The sequence below is a fragment of the Centruroides sculpturatus genome, unplaced genomic scaffold (genome assembly GCF_000671375.1).
Source record: "Centruroides sculpturatus isolate CEXI.00-Female unplaced genomic scaffold, Cexi_2.0 scaffold190, whole genome shotgun sequence".
NCBI lineage: Eukaryota > Metazoa > Arthropoda > Arachnida > Scorpiones > Buthidae > Centruroides > Centruroides sculpturatus.
This window is the reverse complement of record NW_019384543.1, coordinates 387,015-405,595: the sequence shown is the minus strand read 5'-3', so window position 1 is coordinate 405,595 and position 18,581 is coordinate 387,015. Positions and strand designations below refer to the sequence as shown.

The 18,581-nt window shown below is 29.1% G+C and overlaps 1 protein-coding gene across 1 annotated transcript in view; it reads right to left on the bottom strand.

Moving 5' to 3' along the window:
• LOC111623416 (ubiquitin carboxyl-terminal hydrolase 8-like) overlaps positions 1 to 18,581 on the bottom strand; it is a 127,065-nt gene that overhangs the window by 65,483 nt on the left and 43,001 nt on the right. The window contains exons 8-12 of the mRNA XM_023365988.1: positions 10,212 to 10,359; positions 8,709 to 9,289; positions 7,091 to 7,191; positions 4,919 to 5,064; positions 1,660 to 1,822 (exon numbers count right to left, since the gene is read on the bottom strand). Of these exons, the coding sequence (XP_023221756.1) occupies positions 1,660 to 1,822; positions 4,919 to 5,064; positions 7,091 to 7,191; positions 8,709 to 9,289; positions 10,212 to 10,359 (1,139 nt within the window). The remainder of the gene's footprint in view (positions 1 to 1,659; positions 1,823 to 4,918; positions 5,065 to 7,090; positions 7,192 to 8,708; positions 9,290 to 10,211; positions 10,360 to 18,581) is intronic.

Sequence of the window (18,581 nt, the reverse complement as noted above, 5' to 3'; positions counted from 1 at the left end):
GTCTGTAGAGTATGTAAATTAAGTACCGTAAGTCTAATACAGTACTGTAATTTTATACATTTCTTGTGAAAGAAACATTTCTTATTCAACAGCCATAAAAATTATTTATATTAATGACGTCTCCAAAGTTCAACGAAGTTTTCACAGAAAAATAACATCAGAAATCACGGCCGCAGTTTGGTGCGCTCGTCCGTGACGAAAACAAGCTTAAGCAATGGCGACGTCGAACGGTGCACACTCGGTAAGTAATTCTACAATTTTTTGTTTATAGCATAGTTTATATGGATTATTCCCAAAAAATTATACGTGTTTTGGAAATGTTAAGTCAAATTAGTCTAGAATCGATTAATTTTATGGAAGAAAACCTTTCAAACAGCCGTAGTCCGTAAACTTCACACGTGTCGGGCTGTGATTGGCTCACGTATTTAAGGATTCCTACAACGCGAAATTCGTATAACGAGGAACTTATCTCCGCGTTATAGGGGGGTCTACTGTATTTATTGTACAACAAATCTAAAAATACCAACATGAAACGAAACTGGATTACACAATTATCAGGGATATTTAATATATATGGCTTTTCCATAGAACTGGTGTTCGATTACCTTATTAATAATGACCAACGAATTAATCAACCGTTATATAAAGCTATGGAATACTCAATAATCCAGGATAATGAAGATATAGAAAAAAGAAATAAGTTACAGTATAATGTTATTTTTAATTACCCATATATTAATAATTACATGTTTCTAAATCTCCCATTTAAGGTTAAAAAATTTTTCATTCAATTATGACTTAATCAAAAAGGTCTAAATATTGAAAATAAATACAGTAGAGTGTCATTTATCCAAAAGCTGGTTATCCGAAACATCCGTTATCCGAAAGCATTCCAGTCAGCAAATTTAAATTTTTGCCAGTGCTGTGGCGCTGTAATCTTTGGCTATGTCTTCNTTAATATTTAATTTTATCATATAATCTTAGATTTAAAAATAACAGTTCTGCCAATTTTTAAAAAATTTGTTGCATTAGATTCTTTTGTTTTATTTATCTTTAAATAATTTTTAAGTTCTATCTGTTCAAACATTCATTAAAACAAGTTTTATGTAAAACTAAAGATGGTTCAATGGAAGCCAAAATGTTCTGTATAAATAAAATAGTTGATTATCTTAAGTAATAAACAGTGTAAAAAGACTTTTTGTTATTTTAGTAGCGCAAAGATTTGCAGATTTCAAAAATTAAATTATATATATTTAAGAATTACTACAAAAATACAGAAAATAAACTGAATTCCATATAAAGTAAATTTGATACTGTATCTATATTTTCTAAAATAAGAAATATAAATTGCAATATTATGTTAAAATCTAACTTCATTAAATTAACCAAAATTTAAATATATTAAAAATTCAATAAATTCAAATTTTGCAATGTTAATTCCATAAGTAGAAAAGATTTATATAATTCATACACAATTATTATTTATGATGCTTTTTTATATTTTTACAATCTCCAATTTTACTAATGAAATACACAAAAACAGTTTGCAATAAACAAAACTTTATAAAATTAAGCTATTTTTATGATGTATACAGAATAAATAAATTATACTAATTTGTAATTTCTAAAATATTACAATCATTTTACAATTTTACTTACATACGAGAGGGTTTAAGAGTTCGATCAATCTTTGGAAGGGATATTTCACTACTTTTCTTTTCTTCGTCAGCAACCATTTGAGCAATATTTGGAGAAGAATGCGAGCGAGATAAGCTTCTTGAGCTTTTATCTGATTCACTTATCCTCATTGTTATTACATTATCTGTTTTAAAAAGTTAATTATTGAATATTATTAAATAATATTTTAATTAAATAGTAATTTTAATCTGTAAGGTCTAATTAAATAATGAGACAGATGTTATCCTGACCAATACAAATTCAATGTAGCAAGAAATGCATGCCTTCCAGTGTGTTCTGTAATCTGCAGTCTGGCAACACTAAATGACTCCATGCTAAGTGTGGCGGGAAATTTTTTGCTATTTTGCTAAGATAGTATAAGAGTATTGTATAGAACAGAGAATGAATACCAGATTCTATTTTAAACTTGGGAAAAGTGCATCCAAGATAGTAACATTGATGTAGCAAGTGTATGATATGTGTTCATCTCAGACTCAAATATTCAGGAGGTTTAATCATTCAATTGTGGTAAGGAAACCCTAAATGATAGTGACAGGCCTGAACATCCAACATCAACTCAAAACAAAAAACTCATTTCCAAGTTGGGAAAACAGATTCAACAGTATCATTGTGTAACTGAGAATATTGGCATATAACTTTGGTGTCAGTAGAGAGATAATTTGTAAAATCTTAGTAAAAGATCTGGGCAAGAAGAAAGTTACTAACCAGTCTGTATCATGTTCCTTGTACAATGACCTTATTTTCTATTTACAGCTCTTCAGTTACCACTGAAAAAAACATCATTTTCATTTGAAGATGTTAAAGATATCCAACAGACTGAGACATGGATCTCCATATCAAAGTTACCAAAAGATAACTTGCAGCAATCTTTCAAACTGATATCTGACAATGCCACTTGCTGCTGTATTCATGCAGTAGGAATGTACTTTGAATAAAATACAAGTAATGTTTAACTGTTTTTATTTCTTTTTTATTTCATGTCTATCTGTCTCATTATTTAATGGTTAGATCTTATATTAAGATAAAATGAAAATGAATATAAAACAGACAAAATCTTAACATCTTTCAAAAGAAAATTTAAATAATTTAAAAGACATCAAATATAAATACTGTACATCAATATTCTACGATAAGAAAAGTTTATTTTGTTTTTCCAGTTTTAGTTTTATTGAATCTTACTTTCAGAGAGCATAACATCTAACAATAGGTATTATAAATTACAATAATTTATTTCAATACTTTAAATATGTTATAATATATTAATAATTTTCAAATATAGTTATCAATAAATGCCTCAATACCAATCTATAAATTTGATATGAACTTTACTTCCTTTTCCATAATATGATTTACATCTACTACATCAGGAAAATATATAAAGTTTATGATGCTTAAAATCCTCAAAATTAAATAAAATATTTTAAAACTCAATTTAAATAAAAAATGTTAATTAAATAAAAGATTTTTAAACAATCTTGCTAGCTACTGTTCAATAAGCACAGTAGATATTTGTATAGTAGATGTATTCATTCAAGTTATTGCTTTGGATGAAATTTGGGCTTGCTTCTACACAAACTGAAATTCAAATGCCTATCAGCACTTCAGTTTATTACAACAACAAAAGCAGTTTTAACAAGAATGTGGCAATCTGAGAGTAATGTTGATTGTGACCTATTACTGGGGCAGTGTGATATTGCATCACATTGTACCACTAAATTTAACTCTAAATGCAAAATACAGTCGACCCCCCTATAACGTGCGTTCCTATAACAACAATTCCTATAACGTAGCGAAAAAATTGTAGCAACATTCATATAAAGCATCTCCTAAAACGTCTTTGCCGACTCGTTTCGCGACAAGATTGATAGAGTCTGGACCAATAGTAGATGAGCAGCCGAACTACTTTCCTCCAACCCTGCGCCACGCTACAGAGCGGCTAAATTGAATTGGTATCGTCTATACAGTATTATATATAAATTATATATAAATTAGGTACTGTACATATAATTATATATTAATTATATATAAATTAGGTACTGTATATATAATTATATATTAACTTATTGTAACTTTATTATAATTAAATATATAATTTCTGCCATCTAGCGTGGCGCCACGCTACGGAGATTTTTACGCTAACTATCGTCTGTCAGTATGTAAATTAGGTACCGTAAGTCTAATACAGCACTAATTTTATACATTTCTTGTGAAAGAAACACTTCTTATTCAACGGCCATAAAAATTATTTATATTAATGATGTCTCCAAAGGTCAAGTTATTTTTCTGCGAAAAATTATTTATCAGAAATCGCGGCCGCCGTTTCGTGTGCTGTTCCGCGACGAAGACAAGCTTTCAGCAACGGCGTAGTCGAACGGTACACACTTGGTAAGTAATCCTAAAAGTAATTTTTTGTTTATAGCATAGTTTATACAGATTATTCCCAAAAAAGTATACGTGTTTTGGAAATGCTGAGTGGAATTAGTCTAGAATCGGTTAATTTTATATAAGAAAACCTTTCAAACAGCCTTAGTCCGTAAAGTTCACACCTATTGGGCTGCGATTGGCTCATGTATTTAATCATTCCTACAACGTAAAATTTGATTAGTGTGGAACGTATCTAAGCGTTATAGGGGGGTCTACTGTACTATTGCCAGTTATGGCAAAAACTTCTATCAAATATTTGATGCAACTGATTACATATCATCAGTAAACCAATCATTTTGTATGACAATTCATCTTATTATGACACTGGAATTGGAAAACGTGAACATCCTCCCTATTGCCCAAGTGAATCTCTATAATTATGATTTGTATGCAATAATTAAGGAATCATACTCATTATCACACTGTTCTTGACATCACTAAGCAATAGTATAAATTATTGCAGACATTCATGGGAATTAATTTGCCAATAAAATAACATGCCTTCAAGACATATGGAAAAAGCTGTTTATTTATATGGCAAGCAATTAGATAAAAAGAATGTGGCTAGTACATGAGTATAGGACAATATATAATAAGTTTATATGACATTGCCATTATTAAAAATCCAATCCTTTTATATATATANATTGATATATATATATAAAAGAAAGTTTTCTTAAAAGTTTTATATATATATATTTATTGAAAAACTTTAGAATATAGCTAGTAGTATGGCAGCAATAAAGACTTTTTTTTTTAAATTTAAATATATAATTAATGGTAAACAACATATTACCTGCATTATTTGTATAATCTTCAGAAGTAGTAATAGATTCATTTAAGTTGTTATTTATTTGTTTACTAAGTGGAGTTAATTCTGAAATTTGCTCTATATTATCTTTCTGCTTTCTTCTTTCTTTCTTTTTCCTTTCTTCTCTTAATCTAAATATTAATAAAATATTTATTAAAATTCAATAAACATATTTTATAAAGAATAACATGTATAAGAATTTTTTCAATAAATTTATAAAATATATTTTATCATTTATCATTAAAATATATTTATGAAGCACATCAGAAATTATATTAATGAAATAAATTCTTATTTACCCATATTTTTATTTATGTTATCAAAAACAGTAAAATTCTCCGATTAGTTTAAATTGCCAAACTTTAAAAAATAACCTTTACACTTTACTCTCTTATTCAACCAAGCAATTGATAATGATTTGATATTATTTTTTTTCTATCCAGATATAAATATTAAAAAGAAAGTAAAAACACACCCCACATTTCTTTATGCAGCGCTCGAGAAGCACTTTACAGCAAACACATCAAAACTGGCTTCTAATTGGCCAACACTGCTCGTGACGTCATTTCGCTATACTCGCTGCATAAAGAAATGCGGGGACACTGAACATGGCATTAACAGTTTGTTTATTTTTGCAGATGCTTTCAATGTACTTATGTTCATCATCTTCAGGAAAATGAAATTTAAAAATAGAACATATTCTAATGCAAATGGAACAATTATTATTTAAATTGAAATTAAAAGTCGTTATGAGAATACTCAAAATTCAATTACACAAGATCTTGGAATGTCATGCATGTGTGGATGGATATACAACCAAAGGTGTGATGTCAGATGCGTATCACTGTTTAGCTGTTTATATAGAAGAAACCACGTGAGATTGTTGCATGGCTCCAAGGTCGTTGTAAGGAGAGATTTCCATATGAAAATGAGTTTCTGGTTGTTGCAGCATCTGAGTAGTGTTGTTTGAGCCCATAATGGGTTGTAGTTCTGTTCAAGCATATTTTTAGCAAGCTCTGTGTACACTTTCCTTTTAGCACATCATCCTGGTTCTCAGCTAGGCAGTTAACAAGCATTTGTGTTGTGGCCCCAATATACTGTACCTTGTATTCATCCGATTATGGGATTCTCCAATGGTACAGCATACTCCCCTGATTTTTCAAAAATGCTGGGCTGCAATTTTTAATCATATTCTTAATTTATTTAATTTAAAATATAAGTTAATTTAATTGCCTTTATGTCCTTATATCTTACTTTATTCTATTATTGTCAACTGGGACTTAAGGACATAAAGGCAATTAAATTAACAAATTCTTTAACAATCAGCAGCCAAAATTCTGGTGAATAGAAAGATGCAACAGGTGGAAAAATTATCAGAAGAAATAGAAGCAGGGAAAACAACAAGTGAAAAATAAATAATTTTTGTTTTTGTGATTAAGAACTCCTCCTTTTGCAAATAACCGTGTAATTGTCCTGATAATACAATAAGTCCCAGTTGACAATAATAGAATAAAGTAAAATATACATTTTCCATCTCCAGTTAGTAGTGCCTTGCCCCTGTACACCATACTTTTGCTGACAACAACAGTCTTGCCTGTCATCTATATAGATTTCTTTGAAAAAAAATTTTTTAATTGATATCACATGATTTCCAGTCTAGACTGGAAGCTAGTATATAGTTAATTGGGGTCTCCTGCCCCTACGCTTTCCATATCTGGTCTTGACTTTCATCTAACATCATTCTCAAGATTAAAGGACAGACAGAAAGATGGACAACAGTGAGAATTTATAGGTCTACAATTTTTTAAAATTGCATCCCAATAAAGTATAAAATTTTTCTAATATTTCACATAAATACTATAAAGTTTTAATGTTATTGTCACGTAAAAGTTATCAAAGTCAAAAACAATTGCTAGGTTAAAATTGATTCAACGAGTTTCAAATGTTTGTGTCAAGTAGAACTATAGCAATAAATATGTTCAAGACTTAACGATTTCAACATAAAATCATTTAAAATTTTTTTGAACATTTTGAATGATATGAATGATGAAGTTAAGAACACTTCAAAAATATTTATCACTGTTGGTCAAGCTGACTTATTAACAATAAGCTGTTTTATTTTGATTTTTATTTTAAAAAGTATTAAGTTTAATATACCTTTCAACATCCTCCATCAGTTTCTTCTTTTCAGCTTCCATATGCTGTAATTTTTGTAAATCTTTAACTTCTTTCCCTTCTTCTTTTAATTTTTCTAATTCCTAATTTTCAATAATTTTTTTTATTAACATTATTATATTTTAAACATATCAAAATAAAATTACAATATTTAATATAAATAATCTCTTGAATTATTGCAAAGAAAGTAATCTGTTTATAATAGCAGATCTACTACTTCAGTAGGAAAGGATAATCAACTTTGTCACTATATTATTAAAATTAAAAAAAATAATGAGAAAGCAAACTCTTCTTTTAATCACACTTCAATCATGTATTAACCATTGATATAGCCATTCTTTTAACAATGAAAAACTTACAGACTGACTATGTGTATTATGAGAAAACAGTATAGATCAAGATTTTTCCAAAAATAAAACTTTTCAAATTCATTAATTGAAATTTTGGTTAAATTGATTGCTTAAAATGAAAAACGTTGAAGCTATGTAACACTTCAGCCATTAACATGCTGTACAGTTGAACTTTAATTAAAATTCTTCATAATTAATAATTTTTCAGTTTAACCTTGTTTCTTGTAAACTGTAATAGTAACAATAATCAATAATTTCTTAGTTTAATACTAATTTCTTTTAAATTTATTATTGTTTATATCTTTAAATCTTTAATGTACTGTATATACATATTTTTTATTCCTTTAAAAGGAATGTTATATAACATTTTATTACTCAGCAATTAAATAATTGCAAAATTTAAATTCCTTGAATGTTCTAGAATACTCATTTTATTTTAGGTTCTTAATTTTAAAACTATTTGTTGTATTCCTTTCTATGTTTTTACCTGAAAAAGATAGTTATGTATTATCATAAAATGTTCTTGTAACTACATTTGTTTTTTAAACTTAAAATTTTCTTTATTTCATCTCCTTTAACACCAAAAATAGTTTTTTACTCATACTGAATTATTTTTGTGTGTGCTTTAATATATTGCATTTTAATTATTGTGAAATTCTATGGATTATTGTTCTTTAAAATTCTGTGATATTTTTTTTTCTCCAATTCTAAAAATCTCAAAAAGTGTTGAATTTCAAAATTGGTAATTTTATTTTACTAGAACAAGAAAAATAAATTTAATTGCTGTATTACATTTATTCAATTCTAAGACAACACAAATTATAAAATACACTTTAGGTTTTAAATCATATTTAAGAATTTTTATAATGAGAAAAACTTTAATCAATTTTATTCAATTTTATTAAGTAACAACAAGTTTGAAAAACAAATACCATAATATAAGTAATTATATGGTATGTAGTGCAATCACACCACTAACTTAAACATGATATAATTTGTATTAAATTCCTTTTGTGTTTCAATGTAAATTGTATCAAAAGACAAAGTTAGAAGACACTTTTATGTATTATCTGTATTAAGAATTTTTCTTTAAATTTTGTAAGTTTTGTTGTGGCCATTTTTTATTAATTGTCTATATCAGCGCTGTCCAACTGGCGGCCCGTCAAATAATTTTTACGGCCCAGTTATAATTTATTAAAATTTACATATCTTATTGAAACAATAATCTTAAATATAATTTATTGAAATACCTGTTTAATTTGAATATTTTCTTTTTTCAATTCTTGATGTTTCAAATCTTTTGCTTTGGCTTCAAGTTCAAGTTCTTTTATTTTAGCTAACAATTCTTCCTCTTGTTTTTGAATTTCTAATTTCATACTAGCTTCTGCTTCATACAATTTTTTGAATCTTAATAATTCATATTCTTTTTCTTTATCTAAACATTCTTTCTCAATTTTAATATTTTCCTCTAAAATTGCTTCTTCCTTCAAAATGGAGTATGGTATAACAGTATTCTGAGTTTTATCAATTGATGGTGTTTCAGGTAATTTATTTGATATTAATGGCCATGACGGTTTCAATGTTCTATTCACAATGGGTTTTTCAACTGAATCAACATGTATAGTCTTATTATGTATTTTATCCAGATTTTCATCTAAAATTTCTACATTACGTTTCGAAGCATCAATTAGAAATGTAGAGTATGAGTTATCAGAAAATTTTGTTTTATCACTTATAGTTTTATTTGATTTTTCTAATCCATCATTTGATGTAGGAGGAGTTGAGGGCATTTCAATAAATCCTTCATCCAAATTAGGATAATCAATTTCAACTGTTAAAAAAAAGTTATTTTAAAACAATAGAAATATTGTAATATACATATTAATAACTGCATTATGTAATCTTCAAAATACACTATACTTAGCCCATTGTTGTTTAAATAAATGTATAATGATAATAAGTTTAGACTTTAGGAAATATCAAAAAAGTTTCCAATTCAATATCAATATCATTTTTAAAAAAAGTGAAATTAATCTTTTGTATAATATAAATAAAATTCTGTTTTAATTAAATTTTAGTATTTACAATGATAACTGTGAAGAATTCCAAAATTCTCAATAAAAGAAAACAAAAATGTAAACAATTAAAGATGGATCCTTTTTTCCGAAAAATGTATGAGATCCGAAACTAAAATTTTTTAATAAAAACATTTCATTTTATTTTATGATAAAATACATTTAAAAAATTAAATTTATTTGTATTTTGTATTATATTGTATTAATAAACAAAACTATTTTTGTATTTTTCACTTATGTAGAACCTAACCCTATACCTCAGTATAAATATGGGTTCATTTTATGCCAATTCAATTTGTGCCGGCTTTTGTAGGAATGGAACTGCAGTGTAAACTGAGTGCTACCTGTATATTAGTTTTTGTGAAATTGCATTAATCATTGTTACATGAACATTAAAGCTACAAAATAATTTCTGTTTTAGTAAAATACTTTTTATAGCATATAATAATAAAATAGTATTAATGATATTGCATTTAAAAAAAAAATCACAATTTAGTCATGTGGCAAAATTCATTTCAATTCTCTGTATCCAGTTATAATTATTAAATATAAAGACTCTGTTGAGAATTATTAAACAATTATTTATAAAATCATGCAAAATGTATTCATAACTATTAATTTTATTGGATAAATGGTATATATAAATTATATTTATAAATACATTATTATTTAAATTACCTTTAGATTCGGTAATTGGAAATGAATTTAAAGAACCAAGCATTACAATATTTGGATTTGTTGTATACATAGGATAATGAAGTAGCCAATCTTCATAACCACCTTCCAAAATTAAAGGGCAGCTTTTTAAAATTACATTGTTATCCCACTGTAATGAAAAAACAACTCATGTATAATCTGAAATTGCAAAATAAAAGCTTATAATGTAACTTATCTTGTTAAGTTTAATCCACGTGATTAATTTATTACCTATTGCAATTCCTATAACTATTAGTAATTTTATCTACTATCAGATATGCTCAGTGTTGCCCTGGCATAAAAATAACAACAAACCATTTATATTTATCTTAGCTTACAATTGTCATGTTGTTTATCTTACTTGTTAGTGTTAAATAAATTATAATAAGAAAAAAGAAAATATAACAAAACAGAATAAAAAAGACAAAAGTCTACTTTTAAGAAGGAAAAAAAAAATCAAACTTATTTAAGTTTATAAAACAAAAATAAAACCAAATGATCAATCAGATTTCAAGACAACCAGACCACTCTGGAAAACCCCCAAGTATATGTGTATGCTTGCTAAGAATGTAATACTTGGAGAATACAGAATGACACAATCTCATTAGTCTGGTAGACAGGAATTGATGTTTTCCAACATTAAACAGTTGTTGATTTCTGCATGCATGAAAAGATAATTCAAGACATCCAAATTATTTTGGTACTCTTCGGTTAATGGGACGCCAGTCATTTTCACTACTTTTTTAGCAAAAGCACTACTTTATTTCATATGTATATAATACTTTATTTATTATGTATAAAATACATAATAAATATTTGTATATACATAATAAACTGAAATAATTATTTATAAAAGAACATAAATACAAAAAAAGTTTTCTATGAATTTAAAGAATTAAAAAAAAACCATTCTGAAAACATTTGCCTTATCATACTGGTAACATAAACTTGGATATGTCATTTAATATTGCTGTAAACATTTCATTTTTGGAATGTTATCTGCGCCACATAAATTCTATTATATATGAATCTAAATAGTTACGTGAAGTTCCACAACGAACTTTATTCCTCCATTTTGTAATCAACCTTTCTATATTTTGAGTAAGACAGCCATTGTTAGGGTCCACAAAGTTATACTTATGGTTTACTTGAAAATGGTCATATCATGCTTCTACTAACTAGTCTTTTTTATAAGATTTCCATCAGTCAGAATATACTATGCTTCCTTAATGTTATTTTGAATTTCCTTCATCAATGTTTTGGCAGAACAATCACATACGGCTACTAAAAAACACTCTTTGTTATCCCAGCATATTCTGCCGAAAACACACTGCTGTGGAATAACGTGTCCCACATTATATTTTTTAGGTGTATATCAGTGTGTGCCATCATTAGAAGTAATGGAAGCACCACTTCCCTTGTATTTTCTAAAAAATAAATGCATATTAATTTTAATTATATAAAAATAATCGCACAATATTTTATTATAACCGCATTATGTATCTTATTACAAATTTCTATACTACACACAAAAAAAAAAATAAGATTGCTATTGTATATTAAAATATTAGTGGCAGAATGCAATCTCTGTATTGTCAGATTCCAAAAAGCCAGATTCGCGCATGCACTTTACAGAGCACCAACCTCACCCAGTTTAGCCGATAGAAGCCTAGCTAAACATTCATTCATTCATTAGTTTATTGGTACAAAATGTACATGCCCTGGTCCCGCATAGCATCACCAGGGCAAGAATACAAAATTAGTAAGTTTACAATGTATACTTATAGTACATTAAAAAGATAAAAATAATAAGAGTGGTAACAGAGTAATACATTGCAATTCGCGTGTAGTATAACAAAAACAAAAACTATTTACAGTATTATTTACAGTTTGGCTATATTGTTCCTGGAAAGCGACCCCACGACCAATCCTGCCCCATGACGATACCGCAGCCAGGTGCAAAACTTTTAGGCACCGACGGTATCAGGGCTTAAACCCAATTAAGATGGTAAGGATTGATCATGGGTCACTAAAAGGAGACCAATAAGAAAATAAAACAATGATACCCGCTAGCCAACAAACTATATCAAAATTCCCATTTATGAAATTAAAACAGTGTTGCGAAAACCGAGGCACCACTTGTGCCAGAAAAAGATCAGCTGTGTATTTTTTTACAGCAGTAATTACAGATCTGCTTGGAAAAGTACTTGAAGTAATTGTAGACTTCTTTGTTTAGTAGTAACTCATGTGGCCTACAGGGCCAGGAGATATTGTAGGTATCCAGAATTACTATGAGTTCAATCCTTTCCCTTTCGAAGATAATACATTTATATAAGTAGTGGATAGGCCCATCTTCAGTATCACACTCCACGCATAAGTTGGAGTTCTTGTTGGCAAATCTCATCAAGTAGTTGGCAAATTTACCATGATTAGACATAATTTGGCTCGTATAGAAGTCCAGCGTGTACCAGTTAAAATTGATGTAGTTATCCAGGTGAGGAATAAAACTGTAAGTGATGTGATCGGAGTTCCTGTCCCACATGTCTTGCCATATCCTAATGGTATCCTGTAGAAGTAGTTTTCTTAGAGACTGCTGGCTGAGTTTACTATAGGTTATCCGATCATTATTGATGGTAGTTGCAGTTTTAGCTAATTGATCGGCCCTTTCGTTACCTTCTAAGCCCTGATGGGCTCTCACCCAGTTTAAGTGTATCTTGCAATCCGATAGTCTTATGTCGTTCCTTATTGATTCTGCCAAAGGATGCAACTTGTTGCTTAACAGGATGTTGTATGCAGAAAGAGAGTCCGTATGGACGGTAGCAGAGATGTTGGTGTAATTTCTATTAATGAATTCGATAGCCTTTCCAATGGCGAAAAGATCCGCCTGAAATACGGAACACATATTATCAAGTTTATAAATTTCGTTGTTAACTTCATTGTTATTATTATAAACCACGAAACTGCACCCAACATTTCCCTCGATTTTAGATCCATCGGTGAAAACATCTATACAGGAATCCCCAAGATCACATTCCAACCTGATACCCTGTCCGGTAGGGAAGAGGGTGTCCCTATAAGGGTAGTTCCATTCAATATCCAGCCTAGCTAAACAACAGAAACCTGGCTAAAAAGTTTCAGACCTTCGCGAGAAGGGTACTTATGTAAAGGAGGGAGACATGCCAACTTCCTACCTATCTGCCGGTAAGTCACCGGCTAATCTTGTACAAGTGTGACGAGAACGCATGATTTATTTTAATGTTATTTAATCTTAACTGTTGTTTGCAAAAAGTTGTATGTTATAATATTTTAAATGTCAATAAAGCAACGTTTTCCTTGTGGTGCCACTGGCGGGACAAGGATAACTGATCCCCGTAAGGGGAAATGATGATCATACAATGAAAAAAAAAAAATGATAGAAGCCTAGGACCTTGAGTGAATGCTACACGTATACCACTTCCAATTCTATCCGGGACCGGTTCTGAGCCGTTAGCCACCCGCCTGCTAGATATTTGGCCGATTATGTGAATAACGAGTAGATTTATAACATACCAGTAAATTCTTATCGGTTGGGTTATGTTTTTACGATAGTTCTGTATAGTTGACAGGAGTTTAAAAAAATCTATTAAAATATTTGATATATTTATTCCGCTCTCCGATTTTATATTACTCACGGATTTCAATGTTAAACCAATGATATTACAATTTCGCATGTCCCATCTTTAAGGGGATGAAGCAAGAAATGTGTACAATTCTTGTATAATGTTAAAAAATTAACCTTTACTTCAACAGCGTCATTTACAACTAAATTTAATGAATGAGAGAGATGCACCAGGTACAGAAAAAGCTCCAGAATTTATTTTCCTTAAATTTATGATTTATGTATCTGTTTGTCATAAAAATTTGTCTTTCCACTTTTTTCTCCGAGACTACAAATATTCGAGTACAAAGTAACTGGTTTTGACTTATTTCTACTTAAGAAATAGTTAAATAATTATGCGATTAGAGAATTGGGGACATAAACAAAACCCTGACAAAAGAGCCGGAATATTACTTAAACAAAAGCTTAACTGACCCAATCTCTAGCCGAGTACAGTGGGGACTGATTTCTTTGTAATATTAGACGTAATATAAACAGAAATTTTTCCACTTCAAGGAGAGTGACCAAAAAGTTGTAAATTTTGGAAATTTTCGTAGACACCTGATCCTAAAACGAATTAGTTAGAAAACAAATGAGGGACAATCTATTAGATTTAATATATTTAGATTTTTACGGCTATGGTGAGAAACGTTTAAAATCTACAACAGCCCTGTCGCGTCCTTTGACATATACTAACGATGCGACAAAAGAGGCATTTGACACTGACCGGTATCGGCACCCTAAGGATTTGGCAGTCCGCGTGTATGCACGCTCTGCAACCGTCTTCGATTCCATCCATTAACCACTCATAGGGAGCTATTTGACTAAGTGCATTGTTTTAAGATTTAAAAAGTAAAGAATATTTTATATTTTTATGTACGTTTCTTTGCAAAGCTATATTTAATTATAATTTTCTTTAAAAGTATATTCATATAATTGAAGAATATTTTGTATGTACCAGTACATCCACCACATATTTTATTTCACCAAGTAAGTTTTTATTATTTTATTTTTTTAATTGTAGCCCTTATATCGTGGCTAGCAATTCGGAATGTAATTGTGATATTAAAAATGCATTTAGAGAAGTCTATGGTTTTTACTGGCTTATAGAATAAACGATACGAATGGATCCTAGACCATCACTGACGTGCAATTGACTGATTGCCCCTGAATGTCGGCTTCTTACAGAAACACAGCTTCCCTATCATCAAATGTAATGGCACGCCCCTGGTGTATATAGACTTTCGTCTATCTCTACTATTTTGTTTTCATGACCTATTTTTATGTTAGGATGACTGATTAAAGAGTTTGAGACCTCTCACATATAGTTGTTCCAATCTACAGTTATGCTGGGATTGATTCCTAACTGCGTTTGGCAGAAATCTCCGGAGGCTATTTCCGAACACAACTGGTATTTAAACCGTACAGCATTCAAAAAGAGAAATATGTGATCCTTCAAACCAGTTTTTACTTCTAACACCCTTCTTTTCATGACAGGAACAAGTATGGCATCTCCATTTTGGGGCTTTGGAGGAGGAAAAATACAATGTCATTTTATGGTTTCTTGCACAGTATCTTTCACTATAAAAAATTCCTTTTCCTTGAAAAAAACAAATAGCACTTTCTTCTTCATTAGTATTTCCCAAATTGTAAAATCTATTGTCAGTTGAAAACAAAAAAAATCACATCAAAAAGAATTACTAATCACATTAAACAAGACTACACAGTTTCAAAAACTGAGTTACTTCACACCTATCCATAAAAATAATTTACATAATCACATTACATTAATGATGCAAATATGAGTCACAATACTATGCAAAGTAAGATGATGATAAATTAAAAATGCTGATTTTAAATTTTAATAATTTTCTACTTTAAAATCATAAAGAAAATAACATTAATGTTATGCATAAAATAAACAAGAAGCTGTGAAAAGTTTTACTTCTACAATTACACTAACCTCAAAATATGCTAACATTTTTCCATATCAAACGTGTGTTAATAGTCATTGTTTAAATACACAATTAACTTTTACATTTTTTATACAATCTTAGGGAAAAGGAAAGTTTTCAATGTAATTAACTATATATAGAATTTTAATGTAAAATAAAGAAAAAAATTAGGATATAAATGCAACTTAGATTTCATTGACTAACTGGTGTTCTGTTAACCAAAGAGTACCATTTTTTCTAATATTAACTCTAACATACAACTCACAGCTGAATATGAGATGGCAGTCAGCCAACCAATCAAATTTCATGAAAAATGGACCAAATTTTTAAACTCAGCACTTTTATAGTAAAATAAAATATTTTCGACAATATTTTAGCATACTATAAAATTTTGAAATGAAAAATTTTTTAAACTCCTACATAAAAATTACAATAGAAATTATATTTTTTTACATTTATTTTTTCTTAAGAATAAATTAAAAAATAGATAAATTCATCATAAAATTAAAACTAGTAATTATCATCACCACATAACGTAAAGTTATAATTTTAACAATTAATATATCAATACTTAAATTAATTAATTTTGTAGTGAGATAAATTTTTAAATTTAATGTTCTTTCCAATAAAGGCAATTACATGCAGAAACCTACAATGTATAAATTAAATGATTTTTATCTTTTTATCCCTATATTTATTAAAGGTTTTAATGGTTGTAAATCTTAAAAAGTTTTTTTTAGCATTGATATAATTAAAATTTTAACTTTATGAAAAAAAAATAATATTAATAAAAATAAACAAAATAATTCTATATATATTTCTTATCATAATTATTTTGTTCAAAATTTTAGATGATACAGTAATAATATGCAAAGTTATAACATAACTAATGAGATATTGTATTGCATAAAATATTACATTACTTATTTAGTTTATACTACTCACAATCTTTCATCATATGTACCACTTTTATAACAATGAAACACATTTAAAAATAACCTCTTGCACAACTCCTGGGAAGATAAATCAACACAAAAAAACCTTTTTTAATATCCCAGTATGAACAAATTTAAACAAAATGAATGTTTTCGACCATAAACTTTATATAAACATCTCAACAACACCAGATACATTGCAATAATCCACTTTCAATTGTCATATATCCTTGGGCTATAATTTGGTAATAATAATTATTATTGCCAAATTATAGACCGATGATAGACAGCAATTTAAAAATGTTAGATGATAGACAGCAAATGTTAACACATTTAAAAATACAATTAAATAAAAAACAAACAGCCTAAAGATAAAGTTAGAAACAGATATATAGTAAATTCACTTATTATAATCATTTGGAGACTTAGGTATATTGATGATGATACTCCACTTAATATAATCAGTCAGTTAAGTAAATAATATTACAGTTAGCTAAAATTCTAGTGTTTTTGTCTCTAACATAACATGCTAAAACAATTTAAAAATAATGTAAAACATTTATTAATAATAATAAATAAACAAATAAATTATTATTATTAACTATATTATAATATTACTATTACAGTTAACTTATATTTTTTGGGACTTGCTATATCTGATAATATTAATCAATTGATGAGAATACCTGTAATTATAATAAGCAGAGTTTACTACGTAATGATTTAAAGATTCTTAAAATGATATCATTAAAAGAAATTTTAAACAAATAATATACTTCTTTCTACCTGTATAAAAACCTTCCAAATTTCCAGTGATACTCGTTTAAGCAAACGTTTTCGACCCTACCAGTGTCTTCATCAGGCCACCGTTATGAAAATTCAAACAGTGCGAAATCGAACAGGAACCAAATAAATGCGATTCAAATCTTTAAACGTCAACGTTAATATCAAAAATAGAACACCACGCTCTTGTAGCGATGTCGTCAAAACACGCGCAACTTGCGCTTGCAATAAAACCACATTACACCTAATTATGTGTGGGGTGTTCCTTCATAGCAAAACTTCCATGCACTAGAGATGATGACTGCGTCTCTGGAGTTAATACATGTATTGTTTAATCCCGCTTTATAAATTTCTAAGGTCTCCATAATTCTTAGTTGGTCAGTACGGGTGTGATAGCCTAACTAGACTGGCATTCTGCAGATCCACCGTAATTCCAGGTTTATTGTTATCAATATCATACTTATGCTCCTTAAGACGTTTGCGGAGGGAGCGTTTGGTTGAGCCTACATATACTAACTTATTATTAAATCTGTCATCCCAAAGGGGTATAGAATACACCCCCGGTGCGTCCTTCAAGTCAATCCCATCCTTCCCGTTTCGGAGTAAGCCGTAAATGGATCTTGGCCTACTGTACGTTATTTTGTTATTAGTGCGTGAAGAGATTTCTCTGTATAATGTGTCAAGCTGGTGGTTGTACTCTACTATTTTTCTTTTACGGTTGTCGTCAGGCGGAAGTTCTGGGATATCCGGAGTATTGCGCGTGTTCTTCCGCATATATGCCCGTGCAATATTATATACCAAGTTCTTACTGTATCCATGCTGTGTGGCTATTTCCTGGATATGCTCCAGCTCAGCTATGGTATCTTCCCATTCAGAATGGTGGGTGAAGGCTCTCTTAGTCAATGCCCGAAATGCCGCTATCTTATAGGAGTAAGGATCCTCCGAGTTAGCTGGGATGAACATTGGTACATAGCACTTTTTGTAAAAAACTTTGAACGAAATCCCATTATTTATTAATTGAATATCCACGTCAAGAAAATGT